Here is a 19,031-nt window from a genome sequence, read left to right on the forward strand (position 1 = left end):
GCTCAATTGTGTATTTCTAGGTTAAAAGAATCAGAATGTCTTCCTTGAATTTGCGCTCAATTTTGGACACCAATAAATTGACTGGACTGAACTTCTTGGACTAACTTCAAATATGAGAATTAATCTCAAAGTTTAAAAGATAGCCTATGTCCTCGAAGAGACTCTTTCCTTGAGACTGGCTGATGATGAAATATCGGACTAAATGTTGGTCCATCTACGATTGATTCTGAGCTTGCTAGTTGCATCATGCTAGCTTCAATGTCTTTTGAACTGCAAAAAAAAAACATGAGAATAGAGAGCCTGTTTTCTAAGATGGTTGTGCCATGATGTTGCTCTGCTGTTGTTGGTCCAAAAAACCAAATTTTGTGTCAGTCCCAGTATTTTGTTGCTGCTATGGCCGATTGTCTGGTAGTGTGCCCTTTCCAAATGTCTGGTTTTGATGTGCTTTTGTAAACAAAACATGTGCTGAGCCAGTCTGACCAATATCAGTTTCTGAGAATTCTAAGCCCTGAACTTGCTGTGTTGTGCCAGACTGTGCAATTGCAATGCAGGGGTAGTTGAGGCCTAATGTAGCTGTATGGGGGCTCCATGCTGACCAGTAACTGATAGTGCAGCTGCTACAACTTCAACTAGTTTATTTAGTGAGATTGGCTATGTGTGTGCATGATCAGTATCAGATAGTTCAGGAATTGACATTTGCTGCTGCTGGGCATGACTATAACAAGCAAGTAGTGGCTGATTTGTGATTCTGCCAGTTTGGTCAAGTGTCTGGGCTTGAGGAAAATCAAAAAATGGGGTTACAATTGGTGTATCTGCAATGACCAATAAGGCAGTTTGTGGCTGTGCATTATCAACAACAGAAGGAGCTGTAGTGATCTGAAGCAGTTGTGTATCAGTTTCAGGATAGCCAGCAGGCTGATGCAGTTTTGTATCAGTTGCAAGACAGGTAATAGCTTGCTATTTGGTTGCATTGCCCATGGAGTGAAAAGTTTGGATTGTGTCCAAATCAGAGGTTGCAACAGAAGTGATGCACACTGAGTTTAATTGTAACTATGCAGTATCAGACTGTGCAGTTGCAAATGATGCACAGGTATCCTGTACAAATTGTTGTGGGGTATCAGGTCTCATAATTGTATGCTGTTTTGCAATACTACCATAGTGCTGAAGAGTCTGTTCCACCTCATGTGTAGGAATAGGAGTTAGTTCGTCCAATGCTTGAGTTGTAATTGCCTGAGAACGTGCCAAAATGCTATGAGACTGCGTGCCATTGTTATCAAATTGGTGTTTCAGTTGGCTCTGCATACCAGGAGAGTTGAAATGATGTCTTTCAGGAACTTGGACTGTATTTATAGAGGTTGCTACTGCAGAGACAAAGTTCAAGTATGTGCCCTTATGTATCTGTTGATCAGTATCAGAAACTGAAGTTGAACATGGGGTTGTGCCCACATGCACAGGCTGTTCAGTTTGAGGAAATAAGGTAGTGGTCAGCTTAAAGCAATTGCATTGATTCAGGGGGGCGAAAAGATCCAGCGTGGGTTCAGACTTATGGCTCTGCATTTGCTGACTTGGAAGTGTAGGCCTGACATGTGAAGAATGATTTTGTTGCTTCCTAACTGATCGACATCCATCAGTAACCATTTTAGTGCCAGTTTCAGTGATGAAGGTATCAGTTTCAGGGAGGAACCCTTCTAACACCAAAAACTGATTTTGTGAACACAACCCGTGCCCGTCTAAACCTTTCGTGCCTCCCTCTGATCTAGTGCAAGATGAGTTAGGTCGGCAAAGTCCCTTACTCCCTTTGTCATGCAGTTTGGCACACTGGGTATTTCTGAGACAGGAGGGTGGAGATCTGAGGGGAGGATTTGCGACTGTTGATGGTGATTGCGCAGGTGAACTAGGTGGTTGTGGTTGTCTAAGCGCTAATGGTCTCTTGCAATCAGTGTCTGACTCGAACAAAAACCTGATGTTTGGCCGATGAGTTGTAACACGAGGAGTGACCAGTTTCCCGGTATCAGACAGTGCAGTTGTGCTAGGCGGAGATTGAGGATGATCTGGTGCCATGGTTGTGGTAGAAGCAGTGTCTCCATTTGCTAGGGGGCGAAGGGGCACCGTAGATCTTCGGTTTGCAGTCATTCCCTTTGAACCAGTAAGTCTCAATATCTGAGCCCTTTGTAGCTGACACTTTGACGAGTTCAGATTAGTAGATGTAGATATGTGTGACGTTCATGGCTACTTTGCAGCAGCTGAGTGGATGTGTTTCTGCTGCTTGCCCAATTGTTTCCCAAGGGTTGCTGCCTTGCCGTCCACCATGGAGGTGCTCAGTGTGGAATTTCGCAGGGGAGTATCAGAATCCGTTAACAGCGTGCCAGTGTCAGAACTAACTTGTCGTGCACCTAGGCTAGATTCCATAACCAATTTCCGTTTGCTGCCCTGATTTGTGTGTTGATTAGGCAAAGTTATCGGTGCTCCAATTCCTGCCGAAAGTGTATCTGTCTTCTTCAGTGTGTTGGCCGGTTCGGAGGCATTGTCACCTTTCCTCGGGGCAGTGTTGATGGTAATGGGCCAACTGGCGACATTCAGTGCAAAGTCTCAGCACAGATTCAAATCAAATTTGTAGATCCACAACTCTTCCATCAGGGAGGGTAATAGTTAAGGATTGAGGCGGCGCCCTGGTGATATCCACTTCCACCAGAACATGCGCATAGTTAATTCGCTCCCGTGCTCTAGTGAATCTGTTAGTATACAGCGGGTTGCCGATGATGGAGGTGATCTTATTGAGTCCCATCACCAACCAACAGTCGATCAGTAAGCCAGAGATTTGCATCATAGCGGTATCTGATTGTGGATCGCAGACTCAAATGTGAAGCATGCCGGGCATCTCTTTCAGGTATAGTGGACAGCCAAAGGTGATATACGAGCCTCCCTTCAATACAGCGTTGCAACTTTGTGTATCCGGGAATTTGAAGACTAACCAAGCTGAGTCATGGGTGAGCATCTTGTGTGGCATGTCCCATCGCCCTGTGAGTGCTGAGACTGCCTTTTAGCCGGGGAAACGACCCAAAAATCAGCCAACCAAGCAAAATCCCACCGTGTCACCCAGCGATTCTTGATCTGCCATCGTGAGCGTAGCTATGTTTCCTTCCTATGCCAGAAAATGCAATGTCGTATTCTTCGCATAGACATGGTTTCGTGATAATAGTTCAGACCATCTCACCGATCCTTAACGTGAAGCAAGATTCTGGTTGCCTGTCAGCGGTCTCGTCAATGCTTGACGTGAAGCAAGATTCTGGTTGACTGTCAGCAGTCGATCAACTTCATCAACTGGGCCCTGCTCTGGTGTCTTTTGCCCCGCCGGGATAGAAGGTGTGTGGTCAGCCATTGACCCACTGGTTCCTGCGGCCTTGCCGGCCACTTCTAATTGTGATTGCTGACCCACGGTGGCTCGGCGCATCGCTGCATTGCCAATCCCGTGTCCGAAGGAAGTCCAACTCCAATTGGTAGGGGTAGCCAACGCCGACCCCGACGCGATTTTATCGGTGCTTTACCCGCCATGAGTAGACATGGGAACGAAGAATAGTGTTAACACATGAGAGCCATTCCACACTCTCCTAGTCAACCAACCGCAGCCACTAACAGTGAGTCAAACTAGTCATGGTGTTGTGTCAAAGATAGGAAGTCCACATGGAAGATTGCCACGCAGGCGTTTTATGCTTGTAGAGTGTTGTAGTAAGTTACCAGGTTGCGGATCTCATTCCAGAGCCGTGCAGAGAATCCGTTTACCTAATCCACATGCCTTAAATTCAAATGCACCACCTTACCTTCTTACCTCGGGAAGTAGAACCTCCAAGTCAGCGTTACCGTGTAGTCTGATTGGCCCTGTACAAGTTGTCGAGCCCGCCTCTAGAACGGCTCCAAGTAAACGTCAATGATAGAAACAGTATGCACACTCCGTCGTCATCTCCAGCAACAGTCGTTCTTCTTGACTTGATAGCCCAGTACCAGTGGCTTCCTCAAGGACCTTAGCGTCCACGAGGGGCGCCGGTAAATCCCGTCCCCACCATAGCTCCCTTCTACACAAGAAGACCCTTACGCCCGTCGCAATTCACCAGTTACTCCATGCACAGCCGTCACCAATATGTCACCCACAAAAGAGACACCAGAAGAAGAACAAACTGGCGCAGTGCACCTGTCAAAGACGTTTGACTTCTACCCACCCTTCCCCTCGCCGATGGCCAACCGACGTTTGCAAACTGAAGGCAGCTTCCACACGAGAAGGGGAAGATGCACTTCCTTAATAGCTCCCGTCCAGTGCAACCTGGTGATTTGCCTAGAGCCAGAGGGGTTCCGACGAAGTCATCAGCGTCTCTGTCACCTCACACGGGTAGCCAATAACCCTATTACTCACCACCGCTTGAAACTGTATCCTTTGCTCACCGACACTCACCTCATTGGTGCAGGGTTTGGCTGGAAACCTAGAGAGAAGCTCTCTGACTGACTATGAGCTCTTTCACAAAATGATAAATCTCAGTTAGCCTCATTGACTATCTCTGAGAGTGACCGACCCGGCCCCACGAAAGTTTCCCACCGGTCATCAGGGTAAATCAGGAAGTGCACGCAGTAGCCAACCCATTCTAAGAGCTCTTTCACTTTTCTGCAAAAAAAAAGAAGTGAAAGAGCTCTTAGTCTGGGTTGGCTGTTCTAGTTCCTATTAGGTGTTGTGCATGCTTGATAAAGGTCAGAGTTGTCCATAAAGCTAGGGTAGGTAAATGTTGTTGGGAATCCTATGCATTAAAAACAAAATCGTAGCGGAAATTAGGATCCCTCGAACGATCCAAGTGAAAGATTCATACAAGTTAAAAGCTACAAAATTTTTATCTAATAGAATTCACCTTTGATGAGTGCCCTTCGCTTACCCACTCATCCAAATATCGTCAGATCTCTAGCACGTTCAAGTGTCCGTGCCTCTATGTCTATCCACACAAACTCACTATTGGAGAAAAGTGGTTGTACTAGCAACCTTTATGGATTTTGGCCAAGAGGGGGAAGAGGAATTTCATGCACAATAAGGGAAGGAGGAAGAAAAATGAACCAACCAAGAGTTTTTGCAAGAGAACACTCTTTTATACTCATGCCATGAATGCCAAAGGTTTTTAGGCTTTTGGTATTCCTTATCAATGCATGATTAATCCTATTAATCAAGCATGATAACTCTCATGCATGTCCTCCTCTTCATTGCATGATTAATCCACATTAATCATGTATGATGAATCAAATCCAATTTGATTCAATTTGAGTCTAATTCAAATTTAACTCATGCATGATAACTTCCATGCATGTAACTTCCTCTTCTTTATTGCATAATTAATCCACATTAATCATGCATGATGAATCAAAATTCATCTTGGTTTAATTTGAGTCTAACTCAAATTCAACGAAATTGAGTCTAACTCAAGTCTAAGCCATCCAATAAGCTTGATTGTTCTTTTACTCAAACTAAAATGAATCCATCTCCAAATAGAGTGTTATTTGTGTGTGACCCAATAGTTTCTTGTAACGTTGGCAATGTTTCTAAAACTCATTTTAGAAACATAAGCAATGGGCGACATCTATCAATGCATCATTGCTACCCAAGTGACAAGAATGTCGAGATCCGACATAACCTCCATGACTATGATAATGTATGTCCATGTTCTTCTATCCTCGATATCTAGATTGATTAATGAGGCATAGACCATGTCATCCTCTTATCAATCTTTATGTTTCTTGATCCCCAAGTAGACTCGCTCAAGTAAATGAGCTTAATATCTCATATTGACTCATTTGAGCATGGTTATGCATTTCGCGGTCCTACTTTATCAAGAGGTTATAAGAAATCACTCCCATTATATGGGAGGGATAGATCCCATCTACATCACTCACATCCCTTCGCATAATTTGTTACATACCTAGTGATCGCCTTTATATAGTCCATCCTGTTACGGGTGACATTTGTTGATACCAAAGTACATAACTCCTTATGTAGGGAACCATAGTGACTTCAGGTCTAAGGATTATTCATACCAATAGTCACATGAGAAAGTTTATTACACTCATATAATGATCCATGAAACTTTCTCATGGCAGGTCAATTCAGTATACATTCTCTAATATATACACATGTGTCAACTTGATATCCCATATCCATGACTTGTTAGATCAAGTCATTTAGTTGACCTACATGCTAGCCTCAACGCATTAACATCGTCCCTGAATATTAATGCTTGACTAGGAATGATTAAGGGTAGTATTCTCTATATCATCTCACTTTCGATTCAAACAATCGATATGATATAGATTAGAACTAGTTACCCAAGGACATTATTATACTTAGTTATTAGGCACAAACACAAAGTAAGTATAATAACCAAAAAGCTTGCCTTTATTAATAATATAATATGATACAAAAGTCCCTAGTCAATCATCACATAATTGGCTCTAAGACTACTACTAACAATTTTATTTCATATTTTTATAAAATAAATAGATAAAAGCATCCCCTTTTGTTCTTCCATGCTTGGTGGAACAAACTTTTACTATTATCTGTATGCCAAAATCAAATGTGCAATTGGCTGCATGTTAGTAAGTGCGAATGTGATGTAGCACACATGTTGTTAGGCCTTGCCTAGGGGTCATCTACATGTTAGTTGATATTGCCTACAACAGCGTAGCCTGATATGTAGAAAATTAGTAGTGTTGGAATAGAATTTAGTATAGTATAAAAACTTTATTGGGTTACTACAATTACTCTCACAAAATTAGCATAACCATATTGACATCCATACCTAAAATTGGAGGCAACAACAATGAGTTAGAAGGTGTTGTGTAGAAATCCGGCAAACATAAATGTAATGTATGATTTGATTGTTGATAAAAGTTTGTAGAATGAATTGATCTGTCGAAGTGTTGATGCAATTAGGGTTTACCATTGGTCTCTGTCCAACAGATCGATTTGATTTATCTGTTCTATTGGAATTTGGGGTTGGTTGTGGTTGTCGAATGTAGCAGACGGTGATCGGTTTGGGGATGATAACCTAATACGTGGAAGTAGGAGCAAAGAAAGAAGATAACCATAGGTTCATTAATTTTGGATGGCTTAATTAATAGTTGATTAAGTTAATGAATGGTTTAATTAGTGATTAATTAATTAAATTAATGAGTTTAATAGAGTTAGTATTTGATTTATCTGTTTAATAGGATTTATGGTCCTATTAGGGTTTGAAAGTTGAGCAGGGATTGGTTGGCATGAGTTCTAATTGATTTGGGTTAACTCTTGATCCGATTGAAGGAGTGATTAAGAGTAAAATGTGTCTAATTAGGTTTATGTGATTAGTTGTGAATAGGATTAACTTAAGTTTAAATTAACTGGGGATAAGCACCTTGGAACGGATCGTCTTAATATTCAGATGTAGGGAAGGATATTGATGCCACACTCAAGAAAGATGAGAAGGTGAGTGATAAGTCATGGGGGTTTTGATCGCCACAAGTTGCCTTTATAAGATCAAGATTAGTTCTTTGCCTAAGAACCAAAGGAAGCTCTCACAATGGAGAAAACTCTGATTTCATTCAAACTCAACATGCCTTAGCCATACAAGAGTTCTCCTATATATAGACTTAGTGGAGGTTGAAACATTAACCTCTACCACACTTCTCACTAAGCTTTTAATATCCACTAAGACCCACTAGGCACTAATTATGCACCATTATCATGCATGCATGCATGCATGACATTTATTTCCCACAATTCCCTAATACTAGCTTAGGAACTTCCAAAAAGTATTAAAAACTCACCAAAAGACATCAAAAGTCACTTCAGAAAATTTCCCCAAAAATACCTATGAAAATTGGGCAATTGTAGCCCTTGAATGCATCTTGGATCATGTAGATTTGGGCCTTCAAGTTTTGTCTTCATGTTAGCTCAATTTAACTTTAAAGTTGAATGAATGTGATCCATTTAGTTGTTGCCTCCATTGTGCATTGATCCTCCTTTTCCTTGAGCTCCATTATTAAGGCTTCCAAAGCTTGCTTCATTCTCTTAGTCTTGGATCTTGCCATGGGTCCTCCCATTCCCTTCATTGCCTCTTCCTACTTGGCTTTGTCTTGTAAGCTTGTATCCCCTCCTTGGTCCACATCAACTGGTGTTAATTTGGTTGGTTTAAAATTTGGTTGAGATGTGAGATTCGATTGGGGTTTACTTTAACATAGAATTTAATATATTATTATACTTAGTGGGTGTTATATGTTGTAATCTGCAAGACCTTGATTTGTGGATCCTATTATACAGAGAGGTTTTGATTTTGACGTGTGTCACACTACATGGGTACTCCTGTGCTTGGTCAACACAGGTCTTTTCTTAGTGCATGATTATCTTGTTGCTATTCTTATTACATTTGTTGCTTGATTTGTTACTTGACACTTACCGTTGACCTTAATATAATCTTGTTGCTATAAATACAGTCACATGTGATGACTTGGTTGATTGATGTTGTGTATATCTTGGTAAGTGTAGTAGTTATCTGTTGAAATATGCATCATAGCATCATGTTGTTGTTGTTAACTCTTACTACCTGTGTGGGTGAGAGCATTATAACACTGCACAGTGTGGGTGCTACTATGACTAGCTAGATAGCTCACCTGCAATACTGCCCCTCCCCCTTGTGTATAGTGGTCTGTTATTGGAGTGGATGATTCCTGTCGTGCACCCCAGTTCACTACACAATGTGGGTGTCTGGGGATGTTGATTGCAGACAGTGATATTTTCTGCTCTCCACTCACATGTAGTGATCTGTTGTTGGAGGGTGTGCAGTTGTCCTGTCGTGCACCTTAGTCACTACACTGGGTGAGTGATTGAGGGTGGCGAGTGCAGACAGTGACCATGCATGCATTTGTTGTTAGTTGTTTATTGCATTTATAGTTGATGCACTTCCTGTTATATAATTGTGGTTGTGCACTTGTTGTTATATGATTATTGCATTTGTGTGACATGACTTACATTATCATATGATACCTGTTAGTTGTACGTATATGTTGACCTTGTTCATATTGAGACTATATACCCTTGATACCCATGCTTATATTCCTTTAATACCTTGTTATGTTGTGCACTTTCATTCTAGTACCCACTGAGTATTTTATACTCACTACCCAGACCTTGGGGTTTTTCTATCTCCTCAGGTAGTAGACAAGGATGTTGCTTGAAGCTTGGAGTTCTACTGGACTGCCCCCATCTCACAGCAGGAAAAGTAACAGTTTGGATTACGTATGGTTTTCGGATTTTATTTAGTAGTGTGGTTGTGGATCGTTTCAATGTGTGGTTTTTGGAGTTTGTTGTTGGATTTTTGTTGTTTGCACTATCGATGTGCTTTAGCATTTTCGTTGTTGTATGTGGATTTGTTGTAGTGGCAGTTGCTATAGTTGATGTATGTTTGGGTATGTAGTTGTGGCCGTGTGGGCCCTAATTTATGTAGTTTAGTCTTGTATTTACATATGTTGGATTGTAGATGATCGTGTGGGTCTATATTCAGGGAAAGTTGAATTGTTACAGAGGAGATGCTGCCAAAATTTTTCAGACGATCGTCTCTCGGGGCGTGACAATTTGTCATTTACACTAATCATGAATCGTTAAGCATTTGAAGAGCTAAAGTAAATTGAATAGATGTCATGCAAAATGGGTGGAGTTCATAAGTCATTTTCTTATGTGATCAAGTATAAACGAGGTATGGAAAATATTGTTGCAGATGCTTTGTCTCGAAGGTATACCTTGATCTCTACTTTGAACACTAAATTATTTTATTTTAATAAAATAATTCATTAAAATTTTATGTAAATTTATATATATTAATAAAATAATATATTAAAATAATTATTTTAATAAAATAATTTATTAAATTAATAAATATAATTTATTAATTTTATTTTTTAATTTTAAAATAAATTATCTCTTTTACATGCATAAATTTTTAAAATAATTAGCTCAGTTTCAATTAGATTTCATAATAAGGATAGCAACAGGATAATTAATAACAGATTTGTACTAAATCATCTACTATGAAAAGACTTGTATTGATCAAGTACAAGAATACCCACCTGATATGATAAATGTCGAATAAGAACCCCCTCAAATAAAATTCCCATATGTAACAGGATCAACAAATCAAGGTCTTGTAATTTACAAAAACCACATCAACTAAATGTTAGTGAGAGCCCATAGAGCCAATCATTTTGCATTCTCATAAACTTCAGGCTAAGTCTGTTTGACCTTTCCCAAGCCTTATAATGAGCTCTTTCTTTATTGCCACTAGCATCAGTAATAATGGCAAGTTTCTCTACTTGGAGTGTCAAATCAAGATCCAATACACCAAGGTAAAATTAGACTTGTTCACTCTAATCAAAGAAATTCAGCCCATTAAAAACTGGAACAAATGTAGCATGTGAATGTAAAGAAATAGAAACACGTACTGCAATTAACACATGCTTAACATTAATACTTTGAGTCATAAATTAATATATAAAATTAATTTAGACAATAAATAAACATTCTATGTATATTAATGTTCTCCTTTGAGCAATACATCAACATACAACAATAATTCTAATGATACTAATAGATTTAACAATATTTAGTAATGGCATATGCACTAATTAGAAATACTTATTATCATTGAATATATAAATAAAACTAATAGTGCACAAACACTACCAACAATCATGTCCATTAATTATAAGAACAATTAATCAACCTTTGAGTGATCAATAAATGCCTTACAACAATGAACTTCAATTGACCCATAAATCAATTTATCATATCTTATATAGCATCAAAATCAATGTGTAATTGAAATATAATTATATAATTTGGTATTAAATAATTTACAGATTTGACCACTTTGGTGATCAACAAATCTATCATTCTTTAACTTTTAAATATTAAATAATTTATAAAAATTATGTTCACATACAAACTTTAATTCAGCAATATTGTATGCATTATAGGCAAATATTAATATTAATAAAATTGCCATATGCATTACATATAATTTATTTTGCTAAAATTATTATTATATGCAACCATATACAGTGGTGGAGCTACTGGTGGACCAAGCTGGGCCATGGCCCAGTCTTTGTAAAATACGGGAAAAAAATAGGATTAATGGAATTCGAGTTTAAACCCCGTTAACCTGTTAGGAATTTGTAAAGCCGCAACTTTTCCTCTCCCGAACCGCGATTCGGCTCTTCCCCTTCGCAACGCAGCATTTCCTTTTCTTCTTCCGCCCGAAATCGCAATCGGCGTGAGGTCTCCCTCTGCTGCAACTCTCCCTTCTCCTTGAGCGACGACCACGGTGATTCTCTGTCGTCGTTCTCCATGAAGCAGAGCCTCCTGCCGCCGTCACGCTAGGGTTCGCGAACAAACGGACGGACGCCCTCTCCTCTCCCCTGCCTACTCACATCGCATCTCCCTTCCCCGCGATCGCCCCGACCGTCGCCGTCTTCGCGCTCTGGATCTCACTGTTCGCAGCCCAGAGAGTTGTCGCCTCCTTCACCAGCGAGAAAAGGGACCAAGGTGAGATCCTGTTTAATTTGGGTTGTTGTTGTTGTGTTGGATTTTTGGATTTCTAAATTTGATGGAGTTTACAGATCGATTTGGAAGATCGATAGGTGAAGATTGTGATCGGAGGAATCGCGGCAGAGCGTGATTAGGGATAAGCTAAATGCTAGGGCACGGATCATAAGTTTTCTTTGGATCGGCAGGGAGGAGGAAACAGAACTGGAATCTAAGTTGTATTAGGGTTCAAACTAAGGTAAGCTTTATTATGGTTAATTGAGTCTGTTTGTTTAGAATTACTATTTTATTAGGTTGCTAATTTATTAGTTTCTTGGATTGATCTATTGGATGGTGATCTGATCGTGGGTGTTTGATTATGTTTAGGGTTGATGCTCTATTAGATTCTTGTTTGGTTGGGATTAGTTCATGGCTGTTGGGATATGTTGATGGATTGAATTTGGTTGTGGAATTGATCTGTTGATGTTGGAATTTTTGGTTTTGTTGGATTGGTTGGTTGATGTTGAATTGGTTGGCATTTGGGTCATTCCAGATGATTGGTTGGGATTTTTGTGTTTGTATATTTCTTGCTTCTTTTCTTTTTCAGAATTAGATGATGGGGAAGAATAAAACTCTGCATTCATTTTTCAAGAGAAAAAGAGATGAGATGGACTCAGAAGAACAAGTAGATGCTTCTTTTCCTCAAGTGCACGAGTCTGATGAAGTTTCTCCCATTATTTCACCATCAAATATTGATACTGAGAATCCAGAAAAACAAGAAGAAGTATCCAACAGAGGTGAAGTGATATTTAGAGGAATTGAATTTCTAGAAAGAGATCCTGGACTAAGACCACAAATTTGGGAATATCCAATAAATCAAAGGGATGAAGTTCGCAGGGCTTACTTGAAATTAGGTCCTATGCAACCACAATTGGATGAGTATAAACCATCTGGTCCACCAGGGCATAAACGCAGGTTTCAATATTCATGGTTTAAGCAATATCCATCTTGGTTGGAATATTCTGTGAGCAAAGATTGTGTCTATTGCTTTGTTTGCTTTCTTTTTAGTAGCAATTTGAATAAGAGATCTGGATTTGATGTCTTCACTGTACAAGGTTATTCTGATTGGAAAAGAGTGTGTAATGGAAAGAAATGTGCATTTCTAACTCATGTTGGCTCTAGTCCTTGTTCTGATCATAACAATGCTTTGAGATCTTGTCAGGATTTGTTGAACCAATCTGGGCATGTGGAAAACATCATCAATGTGCACACCAATGAAGAAAGAGAAAAGAATCGCTTAAGGTTAAAAGTTTCAGTTGCTGCTGTCAGATGGCTTACTTTTCAAGGTTGTGCTTTTCGAGGTCATAATGAGTCAATTCAGTCAAGGAATCGGGGGAATTTTCTGCAGTTAGTGAAACTTTTGGCTGAATTCAATCCTGAAGTTGAAAAGGTTGTCATGGAAAATGCTCCAGGTAATTCTAAATACACTTCGCCTGATATTCAAAAAGAAATTTTGAGTATTTATGTTGTTGCAGTACGTAAGCATATCCGAGATGAAATTGGAGACTCTAAGTTCTCTATCATTGTTGATGAAACTTGTGATGTTGCAAAAAGAGAGCAAATGGCTTTAGTGCTTAGATTTGTTGATGGAGCTGGAGTTTTGCAGGAAAGGTTTTTTGATGTAATACATGTCAAAAACACTAAAGCTATGACGTTGAAGGATGAATTATGTTCTGTTCTACGCAATCATTCTTTGGATATTAAGAATCTTCGAGGTCAAGGATATGATGGGAGCAGTAATATGAAGGGAGAATTGAATGGATTGCAAGCTCTTTTTCTCAGAGAATGTCCTTATGCTTATTATGTGCATTGTTATGCTCACCGTTTACAGCTTGCTCTAGTTGCTGCTTCAAATGATGTGGTTCCAGTGTGTCAGTTTTTTCAGAAACTTTTGTTCATTGTGAACACTGTGGACTCATCTGCAAAACGTCATGATGAACTCCGAGACTCTCAAGTAATTGAGCTAGCTCACTTATTAGCTATTGGTGAACTTGAAACAGGTCAAGGAGCAAATCAGGTTGGTTCACTCCAACGACCAGGTGACACTAGGTGGGGTTCTCACCTAAATTCTATTTCTAGCCTTATGAATATGTTTAATGCAGTAAGTTCTGTTCTTCAAAATATTGCTGCTGATGGATCATCTGGTTCAATTCGTGCTGATGGAGATACTGCTTTTGGTTATCTTGTGTCTTTTGAGTTTGTGTTTATCTTGTGCTTGATGAAGGAAGTATTGGGAATTACAGATATGCTTTGTCAAGCATTACAAACGAAGACACAGGATATAGTAAATGCTATTCGTATAGTAGCATCTACAAAGCAACTTCTCCAAAATATGAGGGAAGATGGATGGAACTATTTTTTCATGAAAGTTAAAGAGTTCTGTGAAGAGCATGACATTGATGTTCCAGATATGGAACAAACTTATATTCTACGTGGTGGACGTGCACGTCGGCAGCCTGATCATTTTACCAATGAACGATTCTTTCGAATTGAAGTTTTCTTGGTTACAATAGATACTCAGTTATAGGAATTGAATTACAAGTTCAATGAGAAGGTAATGGATCTTTTATCTATTATGGCTACTTTAGTTCCGAGAAATGAGTTTAGATCCTTTAATGCTGGAGAGATATGCAAAATGGTGGAAAAATACTATCCAGAGGATTTCAGCCTACAAGATAGGTATGTGCTAGAGAATCAGTTGAATCATTTTGTTTTGGATATTTCTCAAGATGCTGAGTTGAGAAAGATTGGGACAATTACAGAGTTGTGTCGATGTTTGGTTGAAACTAGTAGACATACTGCTTATAACTTGGTTGACAGATTGCTTCATCTACTTGTTACTCTTCCAGTTTCCACAGCTAGTGCTGAGCGAGCATTTTCTGCTTTGAAGATTATTAAGACAAGATTATGCAGTAAGATGGAAGATGGGTTTCTTAGCAATAGTTTGTTTGTATACATAGAAGGTGGAATTGTAGAGAAATATGTTTATGATGATATAATTCAAGACTTCAAGAATTTGAAGACACGAAGAGCTGATCTTTAAGCATTTCTTAGATAATTGTTTACTTTTTATTATAATCTAAATATATTTATTATTTTTTATCAATTTGTTAAAAAAAATTTGGCCCACCCTTCGGAAGAATCTTGGCTCCGCCCCTGACCATATAGCCAACAATCCTTTAAAATAATGTATTAAATTGGGCAATAAATTACTAAAATATTAATTTAATATGTATATAATATTCGGTTACATATTACAACAATATATTTTTAATTGAAGTTTGCAACCAACAATTTCAAAACAATGTACGACTAATATATCGGCTTTAAATATCAATTCTAAACGCCATCAATTATTACAATTCATAAATTTTAAATACATATATGTATATATGCATATTTGAAAATTGTCATATCTAAATATTCCTAGTCTTAACATGCATATCTCGACATAATAGTAATAAAGTGCAGCATAAAAGCCAAAATCATAAAAGAGCCGTAAACAATTTCTATAATAGTGTGCAAGTCTAAAAAAATAAAAGTATGTAAGTTTAAAAAATAAATAATAGAAAAGCAATTCATGTTATACCACTTTGATTAAAATATAATTGTTGAAATAGTTAATGGAGAAAATGTTATTCAATCTTTGCCGGAGAGAGCAGTGTGGCCGAGTCGTCGACTACCGAGCCGAGTGGCCGAGTTGCCAAGCCGAGTGCTGAGTGCCGAGTGCTGAGTGTCGAGTGCCGAGTGCCGAGTGCCGAGTGGTCGACTGCCGAGTGTCGAGTGGTCGACTACCGAGTGCCAAGTCGTGAGCTGACTGCCGAGCCGAGAGCCGAGTTGTCGAGCCTAGTGGCCGACTGCCGAGACGAGTCGCCGAGATGCCGAGCCGAGTCACCGAGATGCTGAGCCGAGTGGCCGAGAGCTAAGTGGCGAATGCCGAGACACTGAGTGCCGAGAGGCCGAGTGGCGACTGCCGAGACACTGAGTGCCGAGAGGCGACTACTGAGACGCCAAGTGCCAAGAGGCCAAGGGCCGAGTGGCGATTGCCGAGACGCCGAGAGGCAAGAGGCCGAGAGTCGAGTTGCCGAGTGCCCGACTGCCGAGAGCCGAGTGCCCAACTGCCGAGAGCCGAGTGTTGAGTGGTCGAGGCCTGCGTTCAACGTAGTTTCCTTAAAACAGATTTGTCCCCTCCGACGGTGCTTAGAGGTAAAGACGGATGTCTGTTTCCCAGGATACAACGACAAAACTGAAAAACAATCAAGCACAGATCGTCACCGGCGAACTGATTACACCCGTAGGCTATCACATGGGGAAGTAGAGGAAAGAGAAGCGAGGGATCGAGAATTCTCCCTCTGTGGTCTCCCGTTGCTTCCTCTTTTATAACCTCGCAGCATACCTCCCATTAATTGGATATTAATGGTAGATTAATGATACAATTAATGGATTAATGGCCTGATTTGAAACGTCAGTAATAATACTCGGTCGTTTCAACGTCAAGTCATTAACTCGTCCGTTACCAAAATGGAACGAGATCCAAAATGTTGGTTGATCCACTTGGGCAAATTCTGCCCTAATCGATCCGACATTCGACGCGCGTAGGTCACGCTCGCACATAAATTACCTTGCGGGCAGTGCAATCCGAGTCCTGGATTTGCACCCCCCTGCGCACCCACGCATGAGAGAGAGCCTCTCCCCTTGCATTTGTTCACAACATCAATGCTTGTGATACAATACAAACCAACCAAGTTGCCCCTCAACTACCAATGTGGGACTAAACTCCTCCATATGAGGATCTTCTCCATCCTTCCATTTCATTGTTTCCATTCATATTTCCAACAAAAAAACCATCATTCATATCCTATACCAAATCCTTATTTAGCAAGTCGTTATACTTATCAGAATTGAGAATTGCACAGCAAAAAAGTATTTCAAAAATTCTCAAATTTTCATGACATTTACGTTAAGAAAAATAATTTTAAAAATATCTATCTCATTATAAATATCTATATATTATAAAAATATTAAACTATAAAATCATAACATTTACGTTAAGAAAAATAATTTTAAGTGCCATAATGAAATAAAAGTTTTGTTAAAACACAATTTTTTATAAAATAAATACTTAATTTTGAAAATTGCAAATTTTTTTATTTTTAAAAATAGATTATGTTGACCAAATAATTGGTGTTGTAATTTGTTTCTAATTACTTTATATATTCTATCTCAAAAATTTTTATAATATTCTATCTAACTAAAATAGAACTATTTATAATATTTATCATAAATACTATAAACATAATAAAAATATATAATTTTATTAATATCTATATATTATAAAATAAATAAAAATATTAAACTATAAAATCATAACATTTACGTTAAGAAAAATAATTTTGTGTCATGCCATAATGAAATAAAAGTTTTGTTAAAACACATTTTTTAAAAAAAATAAATACATAATGTGAAAAATTGTAAATTTATAACGTTAACTTTAGACAAAGTTTGAAATGTTTCGCGGAATGACCTACCTTCTATAAATCTTTTGTTCCGGTTATCTTGTCCCCGGGGCCATGGTGCTGCGGTAGGACATCCAGGTTGTCACCTAGGTATCCGCGGTTCGATCTCTCAACTATGGTATATTTGCAGAAATTTTCCTTCAAATGGGATCGTAATCAAAGGATGATGAGCATCTGGGTAGGCCGCTGCGTGCGCTTCCCGATTTACTTTAGTGGTCGGTGGGAAACTTCCGTGGCATTGGGCCGGTCACCCAGGGATTGAGTCATTTTTGTTCTGGTTATCTTTTAGCGATGTGTCTACTCTTTTGCATCAGAAAATGATCCAATAGATTATCTTTCAGCGATGCGTTCACTTTGTTACGTCGCCAAAAGACCCCAAGTGAATTAAATTTGTATAGTTAGAAATAAAATTAATAGATAGATTTTAATTTAATAATTAATTAACGTTGAGTTCAACATTTAATTTGATTTGTCCAATTAAATATTAATCCCACAGATCTCACATCATTTACATTATATAAATATGTAGCATATAAATAGAATCAATAGATTTTAATTTAATAACTAATTAGAGGTGAAACGTAATTAAAGAGAATTAAAAAGACAATGAAGTGATTTTTATTTAATTTATTCCAACGAATATAATCGATATATCGAACAGCTAGCGTTGTATATTCATTAATTAATTGATTAATCCTTGACTTAACTTATTCTATTTGTTATCTCGCGTCGCGTATTTGGATTAGGCGGCGGAGTGATTTTAATTTGCAGTTGGATTTAATTAATTAATTCCATATATCCCTATTAATTCGCAACTAATTCTGTTTAAGTCTGTTTGCTTTTGACGAATTTCTCTCTTCCGTTGTCTCCTCTCCTCTATTTAAACACTGACTGACAATCACTTCAACTCCAACTCCAACTCCAAATCGCCCAACATCTCTTCTCGCTCCACTTAATTCCATATTTCGAATTATCATGGTGGCTGCAGGTGTGAACGGCAGCAGCATGTTAATTTCCTCTTCGCCTGCCAGCAGAGTCGAGGTTCGCTCCGTGTGGGCTCACAACCTCGATCAGGAGTTCTCCCTCATCCGCTCCGCCCTCCCCTTCCACCCCTTCGTCGCATTGGACACTGAATACCCTGGCATCGTCGTCACCTCTAAGAATCCCTATTGCACTCTCACTGTCACTCAACGTTACGATTTGATCCGCACCAACGTCGATGCCCTCCGCATCATCCAAGTTGGCCTCACCCTCTCTGATGCTGCTGGTAATCTCCCCTACACCCTCTACAATGATGGAACTTTTGTGCGCTACGTGTGGGAATTTAATTTCCGCGACTTCGACATCGACCGCGACCGCTACGCTCCCTCTTCTGTTGAGTTACTCAAGGCTAATGGCATCGACTTCCAAAAGAATAAAGCATGGGGCATAGACTCTCGTTGCTTCGCCATGCACCTCATGGCCTCCGGTTTGCTTTCCTTGGGCCACTTTTCGATTGTATCATGGGTGACCTTCCAAGGCGCTTACGACTTCGCCTTCCTAGTGAAAATGCTCACCGGTGATAGTAAGTTACCTCAAGCCCTCCATGAGTTCTTGAGCCTTCTCCGCTACTACTTTGGTGAGAGGGTGTTCGATGTGAAGCACTTGAGCAAGCATTGTCGTGGCCTTTATGGTGGATTGGAGAAGGTAGCCTCCGCCGTCCAAGTAGAGCGGGCAGTGGGTTGTCGACACCAGTCCGGTTCTGATAGTTTACTAACATGGCAAGTGTTCTATCAAATTGCTTCTCGTGTGAATCCAGATCTCATCAACCGTCCAGAGCATAAAGGAGCACTTTTCGATCTCGAACTACTACCCTGACGAAGCGATTGTTACTTTCTTGT

At 39.4% G+C, this 19,031-nt stretch overlaps 3 protein-coding genes across 3 annotated transcripts; all 3 read left to right on the forward strand.

Moving 5' to 3' along the window:
• Positions 1-12,191: 12,191 nt before the first annotated feature.
• On the forward strand, positions 12,192-14,162 carry LOC141826421 (uncharacterized). Its single transcript, XM_074713663.1, has one exon. It carries the CDS (start codon positions 12,192-12,194, stop codon positions 14,160-14,162), a length of 1,971 nt encoding a protein of 656 aa, XP_074569764.1.
• A 30-nt stretch (positions 14,163-14,192) lies between these two features.
• On the forward strand, positions 14,193-14,678 carry LOC141826424 (uncharacterized). Its single transcript, XM_074713665.1, has one exon. The coding sequence runs from the start codon at positions 14,193-14,195 to the stop codon at positions 14,676-14,678; it is 486 nt and encodes a 161-aa protein (XP_074569766.1).
• A 3,448-nt stretch (positions 14,679-18,126) lies between these two features.
• On the forward strand, positions 18,127-19,008 carry LOC141826425 (putative CCR4-associated factor 1 homolog 11). The gene has a single exon (XM_074713666.1). It carries the CDS (start codon positions 18,127-18,129, stop codon positions 19,006-19,008), a length of 882 nt encoding a protein of 293 aa, XP_074569767.1.
• The last annotated feature ends 23 nt before the right edge of the window (positions 19,009-19,031 follow it).

Source organism: Curcuma longa, chromosome 4 (genome assembly GCF_044706935.1).
Source record: "Curcuma longa cultivar G26 ecotype Majalengka, Jawa Barat chromosome 4, ITB_CL_G26_1.1, whole genome shotgun sequence".
NCBI lineage: Eukaryota > Viridiplantae > Streptophyta > Magnoliopsida > Zingiberales > Zingiberaceae > Curcuma > Curcuma longa.